Source organism: Budorcas taxicolor, chromosome 4 (genome assembly GCF_023091745.1).
Source record: "Budorcas taxicolor isolate Tak-1 chromosome 4, Takin1.1, whole genome shotgun sequence".
Taxonomy (NCBI): domain Eukaryota; kingdom Metazoa; phylum Chordata; class Mammalia; order Artiodactyla; family Bovidae; genus Budorcas; species Budorcas taxicolor.
Window position 1 is genome coordinate 62,535,177 of NC_068913.1, and position 19,187 is coordinate 62,554,363.

The 19,187-nt window shown below is 42.5% G+C and overlaps 1 protein-coding gene across 1 annotated transcript in view; it reads left to right on the forward strand.

The window, feature by feature from the left end:
* Nucleotides 1–19,187, forward strand: part of AOAH (acyloxyacyl hydrolase) — a 194,556-nt gene that overhangs the window by 63,021 nt on the left and 112,348 nt on the right. The window contains exons 5-9 of the mRNA XM_052639026.1: nt 530–589; nt 6,454–6,524; nt 16,764–16,824; nt 17,910–17,980; nt 18,854–18,902. Coding sequence (XP_052494986.1) covers nt 530–589; nt 6,454–6,524; nt 16,764–16,824; nt 17,910–17,980; nt 18,854–18,902 — 312 coding nt within the window. The remainder of the gene's footprint in view (nt 1–529; nt 590–6,453; nt 6,525–16,763; nt 16,825–17,909; nt 17,981–18,853; nt 18,903–19,187) is intronic.

Here is a 19,187-nt window from a genome sequence, read left to right on the forward strand (position 1 = left end):
AGAAACAGGGGACCCATAATTAAGGCAGAAGAACACCACCCTCAATGTTGTGGAGAATGAACTTTAAGCTAACAAGGGCCGCCAAAAAGGAAATCATAACAGAAATTTGCACCTCCTGCACTGGGGCTTTCAGACTCAAAGACAAGTCACTGAGCTTGGCATAGCAGGCAAGAAGACAAAGGTTCAGATGGTGTCTCTTTTGGACACTGGCTCTGAGATCTACAGCCAATTTCTTAGCTTTTATGCATCTCAATTTCTTCATCTGTAAAAAGGTCATATCTCTCAGAGATGCTGTGAAGATTAAATAACATAATATTTGCAAAGCAGTTAGCATAGCATCTGGCACAAAGCAAATCCCTTATTAAAGAGAGTTATTAACATGAAATTGCTTTCCTATAAGTTATTTTATCAGAAAGCTATAGAATAATGCATTTATTGCTAAGTGACAAACAAAAAACCTAACTTTGGAAACCCAGAAAAAGAAAAGATGGGATACAAGTTGTAATATTGTCTAACTTTATTTTTATAGGAGGCATGGACATTTACACTTGAGAAGGCCAGACAGATTGTCAAGAAATCTCCAGCTCTGGTAAGCAACTGACAGGCAGAATGCCAGCATTGTCCTTGGCACATTCACCTCCCTCTGGCCTCTGCTCTCCCACTCCGAAGGCCAGGGGCTACTCCTGACACAGGCCCACAGCACTCCACAGCTGAATTGGGACTGACGTAGGAATATGAGCCCCATCCTCTTTTTTTCTCCTTTCTCTCCTCCCTTCTCTCTACAGCTGCATTTCTCACCTTCAGCTGGAGCTGGATAATCCTTAGTTGTGGGTTCTGCCAGGGCATTGTAGGATGTTAGCAGTATCCCTGTCCTCTATCCGCTAGATGCTACCTGCCTCCCCCATAGTCACCACAAGCAAAAATGTCTTCTGGCATTGTCTGGCCATATCCTCTGGCGCTCACTGTTGAGAATTGCTGCCCTCCAGCAGATGATATTGGAGGAGACTGTAACCGCCTGCTCCATCACTTTCTAAATATGTGATCTAGGCTGAGCCTCAGTTCCCCTATCAGTGAGATAGGGACAATGACAGCATTCCTTTCTCAAAGCTAGGTATCAGGACCTAAGAGAGCCCATGTGTGTAAAGTGCCTAGTATCATACCTGGGACATATCAAGCACTCAACAGATGCTAGCTAAAATCATCACCATTATTATTCTTTTCTCCTAATTTTTCCTTTTTGCAATCATAGTTTTATTCAACAGACAGAATGCTTAGTTCAAACTGGTTATCATTAAGTCAAGTATTTGACTTGGGCCCTGGTGGTCATTCAGCCCCAGATGAAAAGGAAGCAGAAAGGTAAACCTTTGAAGAAGTGTCTCCCCTGATGCTAAGCAGTTCTGGCAGGAAGGAAACATTCATCAGAGATGAGAGGACATGGCCCTCATCCTTGGCTTCTCCCTGCTGGCCCAGCTTATCCTTCACCTGATGCAATACATTCAAAGTAGTATTGATTTGGCAACATGGAAATAAAGGGGAGGAAAATTCCTTGTGGCTCAGCCTGCCAGATTTAGCAAATAAAAACGGAAGATTAAATTTGAATTTCAAATAAATAATGAATAGTTTTTAGTATAAGTATGTCCAGCACAATATTTTATTTGGCAACCCTACTTGAGGGGGGCACATGGGTTTTGATGTACAAGTCTGATACATGTTGAATGATAGCACGAAGACATTTCTACACAATCGATTAAGCAATCATAATGCCTGCATCGTCAATTATTACTTAATTCAGTGAGTAATTAAAGGCCAACCGTAACTGGTTCAATTAATCCGCTTAAGACATTGAACAAGAAATTGAAGCTTCACATGAAACCTTGACCACCACCTTCAGAATTCTAAACAGACTGGAGAATAATACCATTTTTCTTTTAATTCTTCTCAATATGCATCTACAAATTTATTCTCAGAGCCTTGTTTACTTCACTAGCACAAACTGCCTTGGCATTGACTCAAAGGCTAATTAGGACTTTACAATTTTTCATTTCTGTCACCAAAATTGCCAGCATAATTCATGGGGCAGGATTCCAATCATGCCTTGCAAGAAGCCAAAAAAAAAAAAGTCAACTGAACAATTCAACAATAAAAAAAAGCTCCTCAAAAATATCCTCCAATTTATTTACTCTCTGAATAAAAGCTATCAAAGAAAAAATAATCAGGAAATGCAAATAAGAATCTTTTAAAAACTGCTCAGAGGATATTGCCTGCAATTAATTCCATTGTGATGGCTGATGTAACTGTAGACCTAGCCAAAATGCAGAGAAACACACAGTAGGTTGCATATCATTTCAGCATAACCTGTCAGAAAATCCAGACTGGGGAAGAGTTAAGTGTTGTGGCTGGGGAGGCAGGTCGGGGGGTGGAGGGGGAGGTCTTTGTGGATTTGGCAGATACTGAGCATCTAAATGTTTAGAATACTTGAGTTATGTCCTCAGTTTGTCCTCACAAAAATGCCTAAAAGGAGCTAGCATATTTTTGTTATCAACCCCATTTTACAGATAAGAAAACTAAGAATCAGATAGGTTAAGTAATTTCCTCATTCCACATAGCTTGTAATTGAGAAACTCATCATTTAAGTCCAGGTTTAGCTTCTGCCCAGTTTCTAACCTTTCCACCATTACAATAGCTTTCAACCAGACCTCCTCAGTACTGAATTTCAGGAAGCACCATTCACATCACAGGCTGTATGACTATTAAAATTGTGCAGTGTACAATCTGTACAGCTGAACCCGATGTCCCTGATGGTAAACCTACTTATTCAATAGAACCATCTGGAAAGACTTTAAAAATTGCCACTGTTCAGACTCACCCTGGGCTTCCCAGGTGACTCAGTGGTAAAGAAGCTACCTGCCAAGCTGGAGACACAGCTTCAATCCTTGGGTTGGGAAGATCCCCTGGAGGAAGAAATGGCAACCCACTCCAGTATTCTTGCCTGGGAAATCCCATGGACAGAGAGGCCTGGCAGGCTATGGTCCATAGGGCTACAAAGAGTCAGACATGACTGAAGCAATTTAGCACACATACAAATTCAAGTAAAATAATATATGACAATGGTCTAAAAGTACTATATCACTCAGAAATTCAATTTTAAGTTGGTTATGTACAGAAGGGGGCTTCTCTGGTCGCTCAGATGGTAAAGAATCTGCCTTCAATGCAGAAGAGAAGTTATGCTCCCCCTTTGAGCCTCTATTTACCCCAGTCACCACATTCTCATTTATTTAACCTCTGCTTATTGTTCTGTATTCATTTAACATCATGGGGTGTGCAAAGCTCCAGATGCAAATAGAAGTTGGCTAAATAGATGGGAAAAATGAAATGCTGCCTGAATCCTATGCCCCAGGACAGCCCAGATTTGGGACTTTCATTTTAGATGGGATTACATACAGCCAGATGTGCTGTTTTAAATCCATCTCTGAGATAATAACAGTCCCCATTCTGCCTCTGTCTAGTAAGGTTTGAACTGAAAGGAAGGTGCTGTCAAATATGCAAGTGAGGGTCTCTGCAGTGTGCTCTGTGTCCATCTAAATTCCCTTTGCAAGTTTGTAAGAAGACGTTAGTCCTTCCCATACCATGTGATGAGAAGGCTGGATGATCAAAACATCTGTCTTAACAGAAGGAGTTCTGGGGATCCCTGGACAAGTTACATCACCTTCTGCCTATATCCTAGATTCAATTTCTGCACAAGGAATGTCAAAGACAGCTGCAGTCTTCAGGCTGAATTTCGACAGTGAACAGCTGTGCATTTTATTCCATTGTATCTCCTGTGTAGTAATTATCAGCCTGTCCTTATAAAATGTTTGATGTATTGGTTATCATCTGTGTTAAAATCTGCATTGCCATTAGGTTAATTAGACCAAGGCCTTCAGACAAAGTAAATATAAAAAGAAGTGACTCAAACTTTCAAATGCAACCTGACTCTGGATCTTAGAATGTGTCTCTACCAATTGGCACCCATGTTATGGTATAATTGCATGCCGGAGTGTGTTTCACAGTATGTCTACACTGCCCAGCTCACTCAGTTACCAGTTCTCCAAACATCCCGTCTCTGTACCCCGATCCCCCTCCTCCCGCCTTCCATCAGTGGTTCCCAACCACAGGCAAAGCTGTCCCCCATCACCTCTCCTGGGGACATTTGGCAACAATTGGAGACATTTGGGGGCTACTGACTAAGCGGCTAGATGCCAGATACACTGCTAAATAGCCTACAATGCACAGGACAGCCCACAACAAATAATTATTCAACCCTGAATGGCAATAGTGCTGAGGTTAGAAAGCCCAGGACCAGGCCTTAGAGTCTTTATCTGCCAATGGGTTTCTCTGTCCCTTCTTGCTTCCTCCAGGCTTTCATGTCTCCTCCGGAGATGTCTTTCTGAAATGCAATGTGATCTCTCCCAGGATTCCCCACTGCCCTCAAGACAGAACATGATGCAGCCTTCCAGGCTCATCCTAATGTGTCCTTCCTTCCATGTCCACTGCATTCTCCTGGCTCCTTATGCTCCAGCCAGGTTGAAATGTCCTGCAAGATGCCAGTCCCACTCATATGCCCACAGCCCTGTGCCAGGTGCTTCCTCTGCTATTCTGGCTTTGGTGTGGACTCCAGCTACCTGGGACATTTTTAAAATACAGATTCTGATTCAACAGGTCAACTGTGTGGCCAGAGGCTCTTAGTCCTAAAGTTCCTGGATGACATCCAATGCTTCTGCTTTGTGATCACACTTTCTTCAGCCAGAGTCTAGAGCAGCGGTTCTCAAACCTTAGTGAGCATCAGAATGACTTGGAGCTATGAAAACACAAATTTCCAGGCCTTCCCCAGGCTTTCTGAGTCAGTAGATTGTGGTGGAGCCCACGAATTACATTTGTAGCCAAGTCTGCAAACTGCCTTTGAGTTGAAAAGCGTGGAGCATCTGTCTCTTCCTTTCTCGCCTGCCTCCTCCTCCAGTTCCTAGAAAGCCATATTAATGCCTGGACCATGGCAGCCCTCACAGAGCATGCTAAGAGCTGGGATTATCCACCCCTGTGCTCCACTAGACAGTAAGCTCCATGATGACAAGGACAGCCTCTTCTGTTTCCACCTCTTGCATTTAGTTGAGGGCACTAGTCAGAATTGTTCCTCATTCTAGAAAGTTGTACAAAGATCACAAAGATCCTTAAACATCTCATTTGTAGCCAGAAAAGGTTACTTGTCTGCCTTTGCTAGGGTCAGAATACTGACAACTGTTAGTAGCACTCACAGCCACCTGAAGGACTCTCTAGGTTGGTGAGAATTACCACATGCTTCCCCGCTATCCAAAAGTAGACCATTCCTATGAAGTCTTTCCTAAGGCTAAGCAGCAGCTACCTTAGGACTCATCTTGCTAACAGATGCACACAATAAGTGGAGATCAAGCACAAAAGCTCACAGACATGGTTCAAAGCTATGGCTGCCTGATACTGAGGTGTTCAGCGTGGTTTCTGGGGAAGGAGCTGGGCGGGGCCCCTCTCAGTACTCGGGGTTACTCACTGGCTCCACTCTCGCTCCTGCAGAACAGATGATGAACACTATTTTTGCTTTTCACTTTTTTTTTTTCCTAGTTTTTATGAAAGTGAAAACTCCTCTTCGGATTTCTTTCAGTTCATGAAAATAGATACTAACGTAGGTCTTTCATCGAATCAAGGTGGCGTGAAGTAAACGTTAAAAAAGCAGGAGATACCTGTCTCCCTTTCTCTCTTTGTTGATAAATGCCAGTTCCTGACTTTTTCTACCCAGTTGTTTTTCCTTTTGTCTGTGAAAAGCATCATAGGAACTGCAATACGTCTAAAAGCACTGTTTAATTAAAAAAAAGAAAGCCAGGGTGTTTAATTTATCCCCCAGCTAGAGTCTTATGTAAACTGCTGTCTGAAATCCCTTTGTTCAGGAAACTCTGGGGGCTTCATCTGCACCCCTTCAACCCCTCCATGCCCCAGGGAAGGGGCCTTCCTTCTTCCTAAGCCATCTCTCCTGTTAGTCTTTATTTTATCTCTTAACAGGATGGAATTATCTTATTTGAAAACAGTCTTTATTTTCCAAATCCTTTTTTAAAGCCACTGAAGATAGTGAGGAGAAGAATGCTGTCTGAGTAGAATGGACCAAGATGGGCCTCTTCTTTTGGGAAGAGCTGGAAAAGACAAGAGGATGGGACTAGCTGGCTGGGGAAAGGGAGACCTTCAAGCTCAGGAGCCAGCACACAGGTGCAATGAATTTGAAGTGTGGGGACAGGAACAAGGGGTAAATTGAGTTAAGTAATATGGCCCAGATTCAGGAGAAAGAAGATTCCAGAAATTCAAAATGTGGAGCCAAGAAGAGAGGATGTACCTTTAGAAACTGGAGAACCATTCCTTGAAATAAATAACTCTTTCTGTTTTTGCTTTTCTCTCCAGAAGTACTCCAGAAGTGGTTCTGATATTTGTTCACTCCCATTTTTGGCCAAGATCTGTCAGAAGATTAAACTGTATGTATATGAATGCTCCCTCCTGAGCACTAACAGGGGAAAGCATCTTTAGTGGTTTCTGTTTTCTAATGATGAAAATAATCTTCAAGTTAAAAGGCATCTTTCTGAAGGTGAAAGTGTTTCTTGCTCATGACTTGTATAGAAACTAGAAGACAAATTAGCTTAGAACAAATCATTTTGGAAGTATACTGAATACCAGCATCTTTGACCCTCCAAGCCTGACTAACAGTCCTGGGCTGGAACACAGCCTGCCTGCTCACACCGGAGCAGGACAGCCCCTCCTTGCTGTGTAAGATCCGGACGAGGTCAGCCACCCATTATGATGAGGACTCTTTGAGCATCTTTAGTGCAAGGCACTCATGAGGCTAGAAAAGGACCTCTGTTTTCAAGAGCGCAACCTATTACCTAAAAACCTTAGTGCTAATATTTATGAACAGGGTGCCAAATGCAGGGATACTGTCCAGAGTTCCCAAGCCCTCCTGTCTCAGTTTAAAATCCCATGCTCCAGCTCACTCTAAGATTGTGCTGGGTGTCATAGCAACTACTGTCCAGAATATTGAAAGACGGAACAGTATCCTGAGAGGCACGTTGGACTGAGGCAAAATAGCATAGGTCTCCTTCCACCCAGCTCCTTCCCTTGTCACTGGGGCAGGGCTGCTGCCTGCCACTGTACGGCCACTATTCCCAGGGCCAGATACTGAACTTTCACTGCATTTCTGCACAGAATTCTCATAATTCCATCACTATTCCCATTTTGAAGATAAGGAAACTGAGTCTTACAGAGGTAATTTTTCCAGGATTTCTTTCCCATGGTTAAGCCTCTGCTTCCACTGCTGAGGGCATGGGTTTGATCCTTGGTTGGGGAACTATGATTCCACCTGCCACGTGGTGTAGCCAAAAAGTTTTAAAAAAAGGTAACTTCTCCCAGCCACAAGGACCCAACACACACCCCCAGGTATATTGGACCACGCTTGTTCTCTGGAAACATCCCCTTTTGGACTCCTCTGCAGTGCTGTGTCTTGAGCCAGATTTGAGAACTTCGGCCGCTTCATGTCTCCGAACCTCAGTTTTTCCCATGTCTCAACTCAAGCTATAGAGCCATTTGGGAGGTTTTAAAGATGCAGACTCTTGGATGAGCCCTGGTGGGGGAACATGGCAGGTTCCGAGGCTCCTGCTTAACTGTGTCCTCCCGAGTGCTCACATTCTAGTTCTGGAGCCAGACCACAGATGCTACATGTACAGATAATGCTTTAATGACTCAAAATAATATTCCTTCTCTGTAACATATTCACTGAGACCATGCCATCTGCCCGGGCCCCTGTTGCTTTCATTCTCACTCTCCTGCAGGCAGTTCCTATCACTTGAGTGCATTCTGGTCCAGCCTGGCTCTCGCTGTGAAGGGATAGAGGGGAGAACTCTCCAGAGATGAGAGAGTCAGAACTTATACCTGAACTGAGAGGTTATATTCATTTCTTAGGGCTGCTGTACTAAAATACCCCAACCTGGGTACCTTAGAACAATAGAAATGCATTCTCTCCCAGTTCTGGAGGTTGAAAATTTGAAAGCAATGTGTGGGCAAGGTCCCTCTGAGACTCTAGTCCCACTGATATTCCCTCAGAGACCCTGGGTGGAATCCTCCTTAGCTCTTAGCTTCTGGCAGTGGCTCTCCATCCTTGGCAACCCTGAGCTTGCAGCTGCATCAGTCCATCTCTGCCTTCCTCTTCGTGCATGGACAGCTTCCCTGTGCGTCTGTCTTTTCCTTTTATAACCAGTCGTGTTGGATTAATTCAGTTCAGTTCAGTTGCTCAGTCGTGTCCAATTCTTTGTGACTACATGAACTGCAGCACGCCAGGCCTCCCTGTCCATCACCAACTCCTTGAGTTTACCCAAACTCATCTCCATTGAGTTGATGATGCCATCCAACCATCTCATCCTCTGTCGTCCCCTTCTCCTCCTGCCCTCAGTCTTTTCCAGCATCAGGGTCTTTTCAAATGAGTCAGCTCTTTGCATCAGATGGCCAAAGTATTGGAGTTTCAGGTTCAGCCTCAGTCCTTCCAATGAATACCTAGGACTGATCTCCTTTAGGATGGACTGGTTGGATCTCCTTGAAGTCCAAGGGACTCTCAAGAGTCCTCTCCAACACCACAGTTCAAAAGCATCAGTTCTTCGGCACTCAGCTTTCTTTTGGTCCAACTCTCACATCCATACATGACCACAGGAAAAACCATAGCCTTGACTAGACGGACCTTTGTTGGCAAAGTAATGTCTCTGCTTTTGAATATGCTATCTAGGTTGATCATAACTTTCCTTCCAAGAAGTAAAAGCGTCTTTTAATTTCATGGCTGCAATCACCATCTGCAGTGATATTGGAGCCCCCGAAAGAGAAGTCAACCACTGTTTCCACCATTTCTCCTTCTATTTGCCATAAAGTGATGGGACCAGATGCCATGATCGTAGTTTTCTGAATGTTGAGCTTTAAGCCAACTTTTTCACTCTCCTCTTTCTCTTTCATCAAGAAGCTCTTTAGTTCTTCTTCATTTTCTGCCATAAGGGTGGTGTCATCTGCGATGAGGTTACTGATATTTCTCCTGGCAATCTTAATTCCAGCTTGTGCTTCATCCAGCCCAGCATTTCTCATGATGTACTCTGCATAGAAGTTAATATGTAGGGTGACAATATACAGCTTTGACGTACTCCTTTTCCTATTTGGAACCAGTCTGTCGTTCCATGTCAAGTTCTAACTGTTGCTTCCTGACCTGTATATAGGTTTCTCAAGAGGCAGGTCAGGTGGTCTGGTATTCCCATCTCTTTCAGAATTTTCCACAGTTTATTGTGATCCACACAGTCAAAGGCTTTGGCATAGTCAATAAAGCAGAAATAGACGTTTTCCTGGAACTCTCTTGCTTTTTTGATGATCCAGCAGATGTTGGCAATTTGATCTCTGGTTTCTCTGCCTTTTCTAAAACCAGCTTGAACATCTGGAAGTTCATGGTTCACATATTGCTGAAGCCTGGCTTGGAGAATTTTGAGCATTACTTTACTAGCATGTGAGATGAGTGCAATTATGTAGTAGTTTGAGCATTCTTTGGCATTGCCTTTCTTTGGATTGGAATGAAAACTGACCTTTTCCAGTCCTGTGGCCACTGCTGAGTTTTCCAAATTTGCTGACAAATTGAGTGCAGCACTTTCACAGCATCATCTTTTAGACAGCTCCACTGGAATTCCATCACCTCCACTACCTTTGTTCGTAGTGATGGTTCCTAAGGCCCACTTGACTTCACTTTCCAAGATGTCTGGCTCTAGGTGAGTGATCACACCATCATGATTATCTGGGTCATGAAGATCTTTTTTGTGCAGTTCTTCTGTGTATTCTTGCCACCTCTTCTTAATATCTTCAGCTTCTGTTAGGTCCATACCATTTCTGTCCTTTATTGAACCCATCTTTGCATGAAATGTTCCCTTGGTATCTCTAATTTTCTTGAAGAAATCTCTAGTCTTTCCCATTCTGTTGTTTTCCTCTATTTCTTTGCATTGATAGCTAAGGAAGGCTTTCTTATCTCCCCTTGCTATTGGTTGGAACTCCGCATTCAAATGGATATATCTTCCCTTTTCTCCTTTGCTCTTCCCTTCTCTTCTTTTCACAGCTGTTTGTAAGGCCTCCTTAGACAGCTATTTTGCATTTGTTTTTCTTGGGGATGGTCTTGATCCCTGTCTCCTGTACACTGTCATGAACCTCTGTCCATAGTTCATCAGGCACTCTGTCTATCAGATCTAGTCCCTTAAATCTATTTCTTACTTCCACTGTTAATTGTAAGGGATTTGATTCAGGTCATCCCTGAATGGTCTAGTGGTTTTCCCCACTTTCTTCAATTTAAGTCTTAAATTGGCAATAAGGAGTTCATGATCTGAGCCACATTCAGCTCCCAGTCTTGTTTTTGCTGACTGTATAGAGGTTTTCCATCTTTGGCTGCAATGAATATAATCAATCTGGTTTCAATGTTGGCCATCTGGTAATGTAGGGACCATCCTAATGACCTCCTAAAGGAAATAAGTCCTGAATATTCATTGGAAGGACTGATGCTGAAGGTGAAGCTCCAACACTTTGGCCACCTGATTTGAAGAACTGATTCATTGGAAAAGACCCTGATTCTGGGAAAGACTGAAGGTAGGAGGAGAAGGGAATAACAGAGGATGAGATGGCTGGATGGCATCATCGACTTGATTAACATGAGTTTAGCAAGTTCTGGGAACTGGTGATGGACAGGGAAGCCTGGCGTGCTGAAGGTCCATGGGGAGACAAAGACTGAGTGACTGAACTGAACTGAACTAATAACCTCATCCTAACTTAACAACATCTGCAAACATCCTCTTTCCAAGTCAGTTCCCATTCACAGGGACCCGGGGTTAGAACCTCAACAGCTCTCTTTGGTGAACACAGTTGAGCCCACAACAGAGGCACTTTTCCTATGTTCCTCCATCCTTCATCTCATCAGCTTCATAGAAGCTAAAGCCACTGAATAGCTTTGAAAGTATCTCAGGAGAGGAGAAGGCTGTGCTTCTGACCCACATTCACAACCTCTTAGTTTAAAAACTTTTCCTGGTTCATCTGCCCACATGAGTTCCTGTAAGCCAGCTGTGCGAAGTGCTGGCCTAGATCCCAGAAACAGTTATCAACACTGCTTTTCATGAATAGAGGTGGAGGCGGACAGCATCAGGATATGAGGAGTGGAGGGGGAATATCAGACATGAAAGAAGATGCTGGGGGGCTGATAGACAGCCAGGTCCCGAGGTCCCCAGGCCCCTGATCATTTCATCATGCCTAGCTCTTGTTGAATTGAGACTCCTGTCTCCTCCTTGCTGAAATCATCATTACATTTTCTGTGTCAAACGTGGGCCTGCAGGACCAAAACGACATCTCTGCAATTGAACCACCTTTGAAACACTGAATTCAAGAGCATCTGTGGCCAGAGATTTATCAGGCCCAATTTAAAAGGGAAATTCTTTTTATGAAAAAGCAAAAGCAATATGTTTTTCATCTTCTAAAAACCATTGTGCTTCTAGTATAATTCATACCAGGTCACAATTTATTCAGTGCTGTTTGGTTTATAAATCACATTTACATGCAACCTCATTTATTCTTCAAATAACCTGTGGCTCAGTGATAATAATGACAAAGAAGAATAACCCAGTACTGTCTCTTTACCGGGAACTCTTGTAAATGCAGTCCTGTTAGCAGACCCCATTTTTGTCCCCCTTTTTAAAGATGTAAAGTTATTTTCCCAAACCCACAGAACTAGTCATGGATACACATGACATTTGGACCCAGAACCACTACACTGTCTGTCCCTTGACCCTGAGCCCCACTTTCAGATGAACAGGTTGGTTCTAGTTCATTTAACGCCTGATCCAGCAACAGTCAACAGGTAGAAGAGAAAGACCTACGTGTCTTCTACTGCATTATCCCTTCCGTAAAATCCCCGCCAATAAGAACGTCTTTCCTGCTCCTTGCCTCTCTCTGTGCCCCCTTGTTTGTTTTAATGCCTTCAAAATGCAATGGTGGCATCTCCACCCATGGGAAGTTTTCCAGCTCCCAGCCTGTCTTCGACCACGTAGCTAGCCTCCTCGGTGCCCCCATGCTCCCTGGCACCTGATCCTGCACCCTGTTCTTCCCTGGCTGCTTCCCCACCAGTCTCCCACACCTACCAACAGCTTTTGAGAGTGAGGATACCATTTCTTGGTAAACTTTTTAGCCCTGGTCGCTACCACAGTGCTTGACCTCAGTAGGGACTCAGTGAAGAAACAAATGAATAAACAAAGAAAAAACACTAATTTAATAGACACAAATGTGTAGGATACTAGGCTACTACCATGGGGCAACCAAGGATTTTGTTGTTTTGTTCTGATCAGAATTCACAGTGCCTATACACTGCCCAATTTTTTTTTTTAATTGCAGCAATGGTGAGTCAGGAGGGTCCCCTCTTAATATCGATAATTTATTCTTTTTATTGAATTTCCAAATGCTCAAGCCCACCTATTTATTATTTCACATAAATTCACACAGGCTATCATATGCTATGTTAATCACATTTTTAATTCATCGTTCTCGGCTTTTCTCATTTGTTCCTTCTTGCTTCTGCCCTGCTCTTGCCACGCACCTCCGTCCCTATCTCCGCCACACGGTGAGCCATGTAACTATGTCAGGATGGATCTTTCCATGGTTTTCTCTGCTTTCATTGCATCTTACAGAGATGCATGTAACACATCCATGTGCTGAAGAAACAGAGCCACTCTGAGCCTGCACTGCTGCCTGGGATTCAAATGTGAGGCAGATACTCATGGAGACTTTATTTTCCCTAGTTTTCTTTTGTTGTAATGCCCCAGTTTCATGACATAGTTTTAGGCATTTTGAGCTTGAATAGCTCAATATTATGTAATGAATAACATTCAGCTGCAGTCACAATTGCTCACTGGGTCAAGCTTGTCAGCTAGACCCCAGGCAAAGGGCAGGAGCAGCAAACAGGTGATTAGCTGCACCAGCCAACTGGAGTTCTAGGTATTTTCACTATAAGTTTCCTGTTTTAAACATCTTTGCTGCCACAAACATTAGTTTCACCATATAACTAATTAGCCATGAGGCTAATTACAAAATTAAAGAGACTTTATTACTAAATACAAAATATCTGAATATATTTAAAGGGTGAAAAGTGAAAGTCAGTCATGTCCAACTCTTTGCAACCCCATGGACTGTAGCCTACCAGTTTCTTCTGTCCATGGGATTTTCCAGGCAAGAGTACTGGAGGGGGTTGCCATTTTCTACTCCAGGAGATCTTCCCAATCCAAGGATTGAACCCAGGTCTCCCACATTGTAGGCAGATGCTTTACCATCTGAGCCACCACGGAAGTCCCTTTAAAGGGTGCGTAGATTTAATGGCACTACTGTGCAGATGACTGACCTTATTTTGTGACTTGTACCTGAGCACTTGTCTTCCAGGTCTTTCATTCTTAGTGCTTTATACATTGATTCGCCTCCTCATTCGGCATCACAGTTTTTCTTTTTGCTAAAATTTCTTCCTTTGTTAGAGGAAGTATCAATTTCCAAATATTAGGATGCATATTTATACCCAAGCTTTGTATTGCATCTCATTCCTATGTTTTTGCCTAGAAAAGAGCCTGGTGGGCTACAGTCCATGGGGCTGCAAGAGTCGGACACCTCTGAGCACACACACATTTGTATTCTGTTATGAAAGCCTCTATACTGTTGTGTGATCCTGGCATCTGGTCACATGTCTGTTGATAAACATTCCAGAGGTTTATGGGAAATGTGAGTTCAAACTTGCACTTTTTCAGGCCCTCAGGCTCTTTCTCCTCTACTGTAATGTGTTTAGAAATAAGAAACTGGCTGTTGGGGCAAATCATCATCATTTGTCATGATTTTCGTATGATACATATCAAAACAAACTATCAACCAGTCATTTTACCTTTTATGGCAAAATTGTCTTATGGCCAATTAGCTACACAGTGAGAATGTTTTGTTTGCTGTGAAGGTACTTACAGCAAAGAAATTTATGGTAAAAATATCTAAAAATAATAGACATGCATAACTGGATTGGACATTGTATGGCTGGGAACCTGAAAATCTGAAGAGAACCCATGGGTTGAATTGGGGATATATCCAGAAACCAAAATGTCATAAGAGCAGACAGCTTAGGCCTGTTTGCCCAGTCCTAGAAGCCACCCTTGGGATAGCTGTTAGCACTGTGCATAATAAAGAAAAGAGCTAATATTTTGTGAATACTCATCACATGCTTGGCAAAGGTCTTCCTCACTTCACATGTAACAACTCATTTAGTCTTTGCAACAGTCCAAGGAAGCAGGTACTGACATTGACCCCATTTACAAATGAGCCAACAGATGTAAAAATGATGAAATAATTTGCCTTAAGGTTATGTACAGCAGACCTGGGATTCAAATCCAAGGAGTCTAATTTCAGAACCTAGAGCTATGTTAAAGGGCTTCCCATATTTTTCCTTCCTACCTCAATGCCTGTCACCCAATTACTTGCTTTGAAAATACTTTCTAATCCTTTAACTTTCACCTTAAGATTGTCTCCTTCCCTGTAGAGAGGGAAATGTCTTCCCTCTGCGTGCACAACTCTCTTAGAGAATTTTCTCCATAGCACTGTACCTATCTATTAATGCATTGTTTTCCCCACCCATCACTGAGCTCTTCTAGCATAGGAAATGTATCTAATACTCATCCTTAATATCTAATATGATGTCTGGCACATGGTAGGGACTTCAAAAATAGCTATGGAATGAATGAATGAATATTTTGGCATACAACCGGGCACCTATAAGGATACACAATGTATCATATTTTATACAGTTTTGCAGAAGCAATGATGGTAAAAGTCAACAATACTTTGTCCAAAACCTTGGAGCCAGATGTAATTTGGAATTCAGAATTTCCCAGATTTTAAGAAAGTGACATATCATGCATATACTATAATTCACCACACTCACTTACACTCTTAGCACTCCTGATTAAACACATTTATATTTCAGCAGTGAAATATATGGATAGTCATATTAAGTAGGGTATAGGCTATGAGCGACTTCACTTTCACTTTTCACTTTCATGCATTGGAGAAAGAAATGGCAACCCACTCCAGTGTTCTTGCCTGGAGAATCCCAGGGATGGGGGAGCCTGGTGGGCTGCCGTCTATGGAGTCGCACAGAGTCGGACATGACTGAAGTGACTTAGCAGCAGCAGGTTATGAATTGCCTTAGATTGCTTTAGGTCAAATTTTGCCACCAAATAAATTAGCTTCAACATTGAAAATAAGAAACCACTCTTGGTTTTCAGGACTGTTTGGATATGCAGGCTATGAATAAGGGATTGTGGAGTTTATGTAAATTACAACTTATGAGATTTAGGATGGCCAATCTACCTATGCATGTCTAGAATGTATGGTTTTGGTTAGCTACTTTGAGCCTTTAAAATAAACAAGTAAAGGTTAGTTTAATGACCAAGTGTTCCAATTTTAGAAACAACTCATTGTTCCTTCCTTCAAGGACAAACTCTCACCCCTAAGGTGGCAAAGGTAGAAGGAGATAGTTTTGACATCATTGAGAGAGACCTTTTACCCAGTGCTTTTTCTCAGATTGATAATATGGCTGTTTGGGTTTGTTCATCCTCTCTCTCCTACCTAACCCATCCCTCTCCCTCCCCCTCTTCCTCTTATTCTTTCTCTTGCTCTGTGTCTTTCCTCCTTTTCTCAACTAGGAGCCTAAAACAGCTATCCAAGAGGTCAAATACATACATAGGAGAACGCTACCTATTTTTACAGGGGATGTCATCTCCCAAGAGATCTATAAAGTAGACTTCCAGTGGCTCCACCATCCCAGAGCTCTTAAGACAGTTTCTACACCAGCAGTTAGGCTCCATGCTGGCTCTGGCTGAATTCGCTAGCCTTGAGACTCTCAGAACTGCTGAGAAGCTCTTGATTCAGAAGACCATTTACTAAAACCTATAAGGGAGCGTGTTACTCTCTCTACATTCTAAGCTCCAAGAGTAACCTCACTCTGCCGTATGATGGCACTTGCCTGCTACTCTGTAAGTGATTCTCCTAAAGGGAAAACAATGTTTGGCATTTGGAAGCTGGGGAGAGTCTGGTGGTAAAGATTTAAGGGAAATCCTCGTTCAAAGGAGGTATCTAGTTTTTGGCATTAATTGCTCGATCATCAGTCACATCAGTTACACCCGGTTCTTGAAGGGGATTGACAACCAAATGCCTAACAGTTCTCAGATGCAGTGATTTAAAAGAGGAGACTCTTAAGAAAAGACTTTTGTCCCAGAATGTGTAAAATGTGTAAAATCTCTAGTACTAAGCTCATTGACTGGCCCAAAAATGCAGTCTGCTTTCCTGAGAACCTCAACAGCCATATCCCATGCCCTCTAAAACCTGAGTTCATTATATTTTACTTACCCATATAGGCCAAGAAAAATGTCAGAGAGAAAATCGTTCTGTTGAGTGGCAAACAGAAATAAGTAAATTTGGGCTGGTACTCAATTTTATCTTTACTTTTAAAATTTTTATTTAGGCCCTTAATTTTATTTTTAGAGTGGGGTTTTGTTAAGTAAAATCAACACAGTCATATCTAAACATGTCTGTATTTATTTTCACAAACACACTTTCTTTTTTCTTAGCTCACAGGTGTTTCATTTTCTTTCTTCTAGAGCTATACAAAATTCTGTGCCATTCAGTGATGCCGATTCAGACAAATATAGTGATTTCCCAGTAAGTATTGTTAAGAGTAACCAGATGTTCAGTAAATATTGCATTGCTTCCTATAAATTTCTTTCCTTTAATAAGACAAGATTGAATGCCATTTGAATGTATTATTAATTTGGTAATACACCATTTTATAATGTTTCTATACCTTTATGCTATCTCCACATGGACCATCAAAGTGGATCTTAGGCCTAGACTGTTTTCATTTCCTGAAGTCATTCCCAGCTGGAATTCTCCATGGGGATAACAGTTATCTTGAAAACGTCATGAATTATTTTCAAAATTCTTAAATATATTTTAACTTACTTTTTAAAAGTGTATATGTGTTTGTGTGCACATGTTTGATTTAGAACAGTTAGGATATCATAATATTCTCTGTGAAATTCAACAAGCAAGTAACAGATGTCACAAACTTTCCAAAGTTGATGGGATCTCAGATACTCTACCTGGCAATTTGAGAAATAAAAGCATTGTTTGACATCATCATGGCTCTTGATCCTTTTGAATCAGACATGTCAAAATACAATAAATCCATGCAAATAACCAGTTTGGCTAGAGTTTTTAATTATTCAGTAAAATTATTAATCGTTGGACAAAATAAACCAATTGCTTTGGGGCCTGAGAAGGTTGATGATTAATAGAGAAAGTTCAGGGAGTTGGATGGCCCTGCTGTGTGTGGAAGTACACATAGACACATACACATGAACACACATGTACACACAGACACACATGTGTGAAACATGCATTTGCATAACCATGTGAATGCACACATGCTCACGTATTTACAAATTCACACAGATGCACCCCCATACTTTCACATATTGGCACATACACAACAGCACACACACACACACACACGTGGTGTGTGCATGCTACACCTGTGATTGGCCCTGGCACCATATTATACTTCACCTCACTTGGGAGGTCTTAGCATATTCATTTTAATTTTCCTAGTGATCTCTGGTGTTCCCAGACTATATTTGAATTTGAAACCGCAGATGTCACTACCCCTCTGACAGCTCTGACTGGCCTTCACCGTGGACAGCATCAAAGCAGAACTGACCCTTCCTATGTGTGCTCTTCACTTCCAGACACTGCGGGGCTTTCACTGGCGAGGGAGAGATTGCAACGACAGCAACAAGATGGCATACCCAGGCAGAAGGTAATGGTCTCTGCTCATCACTGATTTTGAAAATTACCTTCTGAAAAGGAGGCAGGAGGCATAATTATCTCCTCCAGCCTAGGGGATTCGTGCTAACAGAGAGAAGGGACTTCCGTGTCCTCACTGAAGTAAAACTCAATGAAAAAAAAACAGTAATTGTTCATTTTATTGCCCCCCAAAATGCTCATGGAGCATTGCCAAGCACTCTGCATCATGCTGTGTGGTAAACAAACAGAAATACGAGTTTACAGTCTAGTGGAAGGAACAAGTGAGTAGACAGGTTCTTGTGGATGTTTATCCCTCCTCCTGCTCGAGCTCTACAGGCAGCCCTGGGCCCAGAAAGGGCAGCCCTTTTCCACCAAGAATAAGGCAAGGGCTGCGGGGAGTGGAGTGCGAGTTTCATTTTAGTCCCAGGCTGATGTGCAGCCAATCCCATCTCAGAACTCAAACTGGATATGCCAGCCTTCATCTTAGCTGTGACTACAGTGCTGAAGCATTAACCAGATGTTTGGGACTTTAGAGGCGTAACTTTAATGGTATCGCCTGTCTGAAGAAAATAGACTACAGATGTGTTCATTACGCTCATCAGCACCATTACCCAACAATACCACCCACGAACATAGTCAGTTATGAAAAGGCTGCATTTGGTCCCCAGCTCCCAGCAAACACCCAAAGCCAAGAGAATGACAAAGAGGCTGAGTGGGGGTTCTGTGGGCCACAACACACAATGGCGTGTGGCATTTTCCCTTGAAGAACCTGTTGGCTGTTGGTGACACTTGGTGTAGCACTCATTCATTCATTCTTTCATTTGTGAAGCTGACATTCAGAGTGATACATGCACGCTGAAGACTAATGTGGCTGTCCTCTCTGTAGGCCAGACAACTGGGACTCATATCAAGATTCCAACTGTAATGGCATTTGGGTAAGCAACTAAATTCAGACTTAACCCTCTTCTCTGGCTTTCTGCCCTCTTCACAAGCCCATTGCCTGTTTGCTTAGTCAGACCTAAGGAAGAAGATAAGATGGTAGGCTAAGGCAACTCTTTTTCTGCTGTTTGAAAGAGAGGCATAGAATCCAATCACACGTGAAAAGTGTCAATGATGTAATGAGAGCTGAGGCTCTCTCAGTCACAGCTACTGTAAGTCTTGTTTAAGGTCACTCACATCTAACCCCTTGGTTCTGTCTGAAACAGTGTGAAATTAAATGA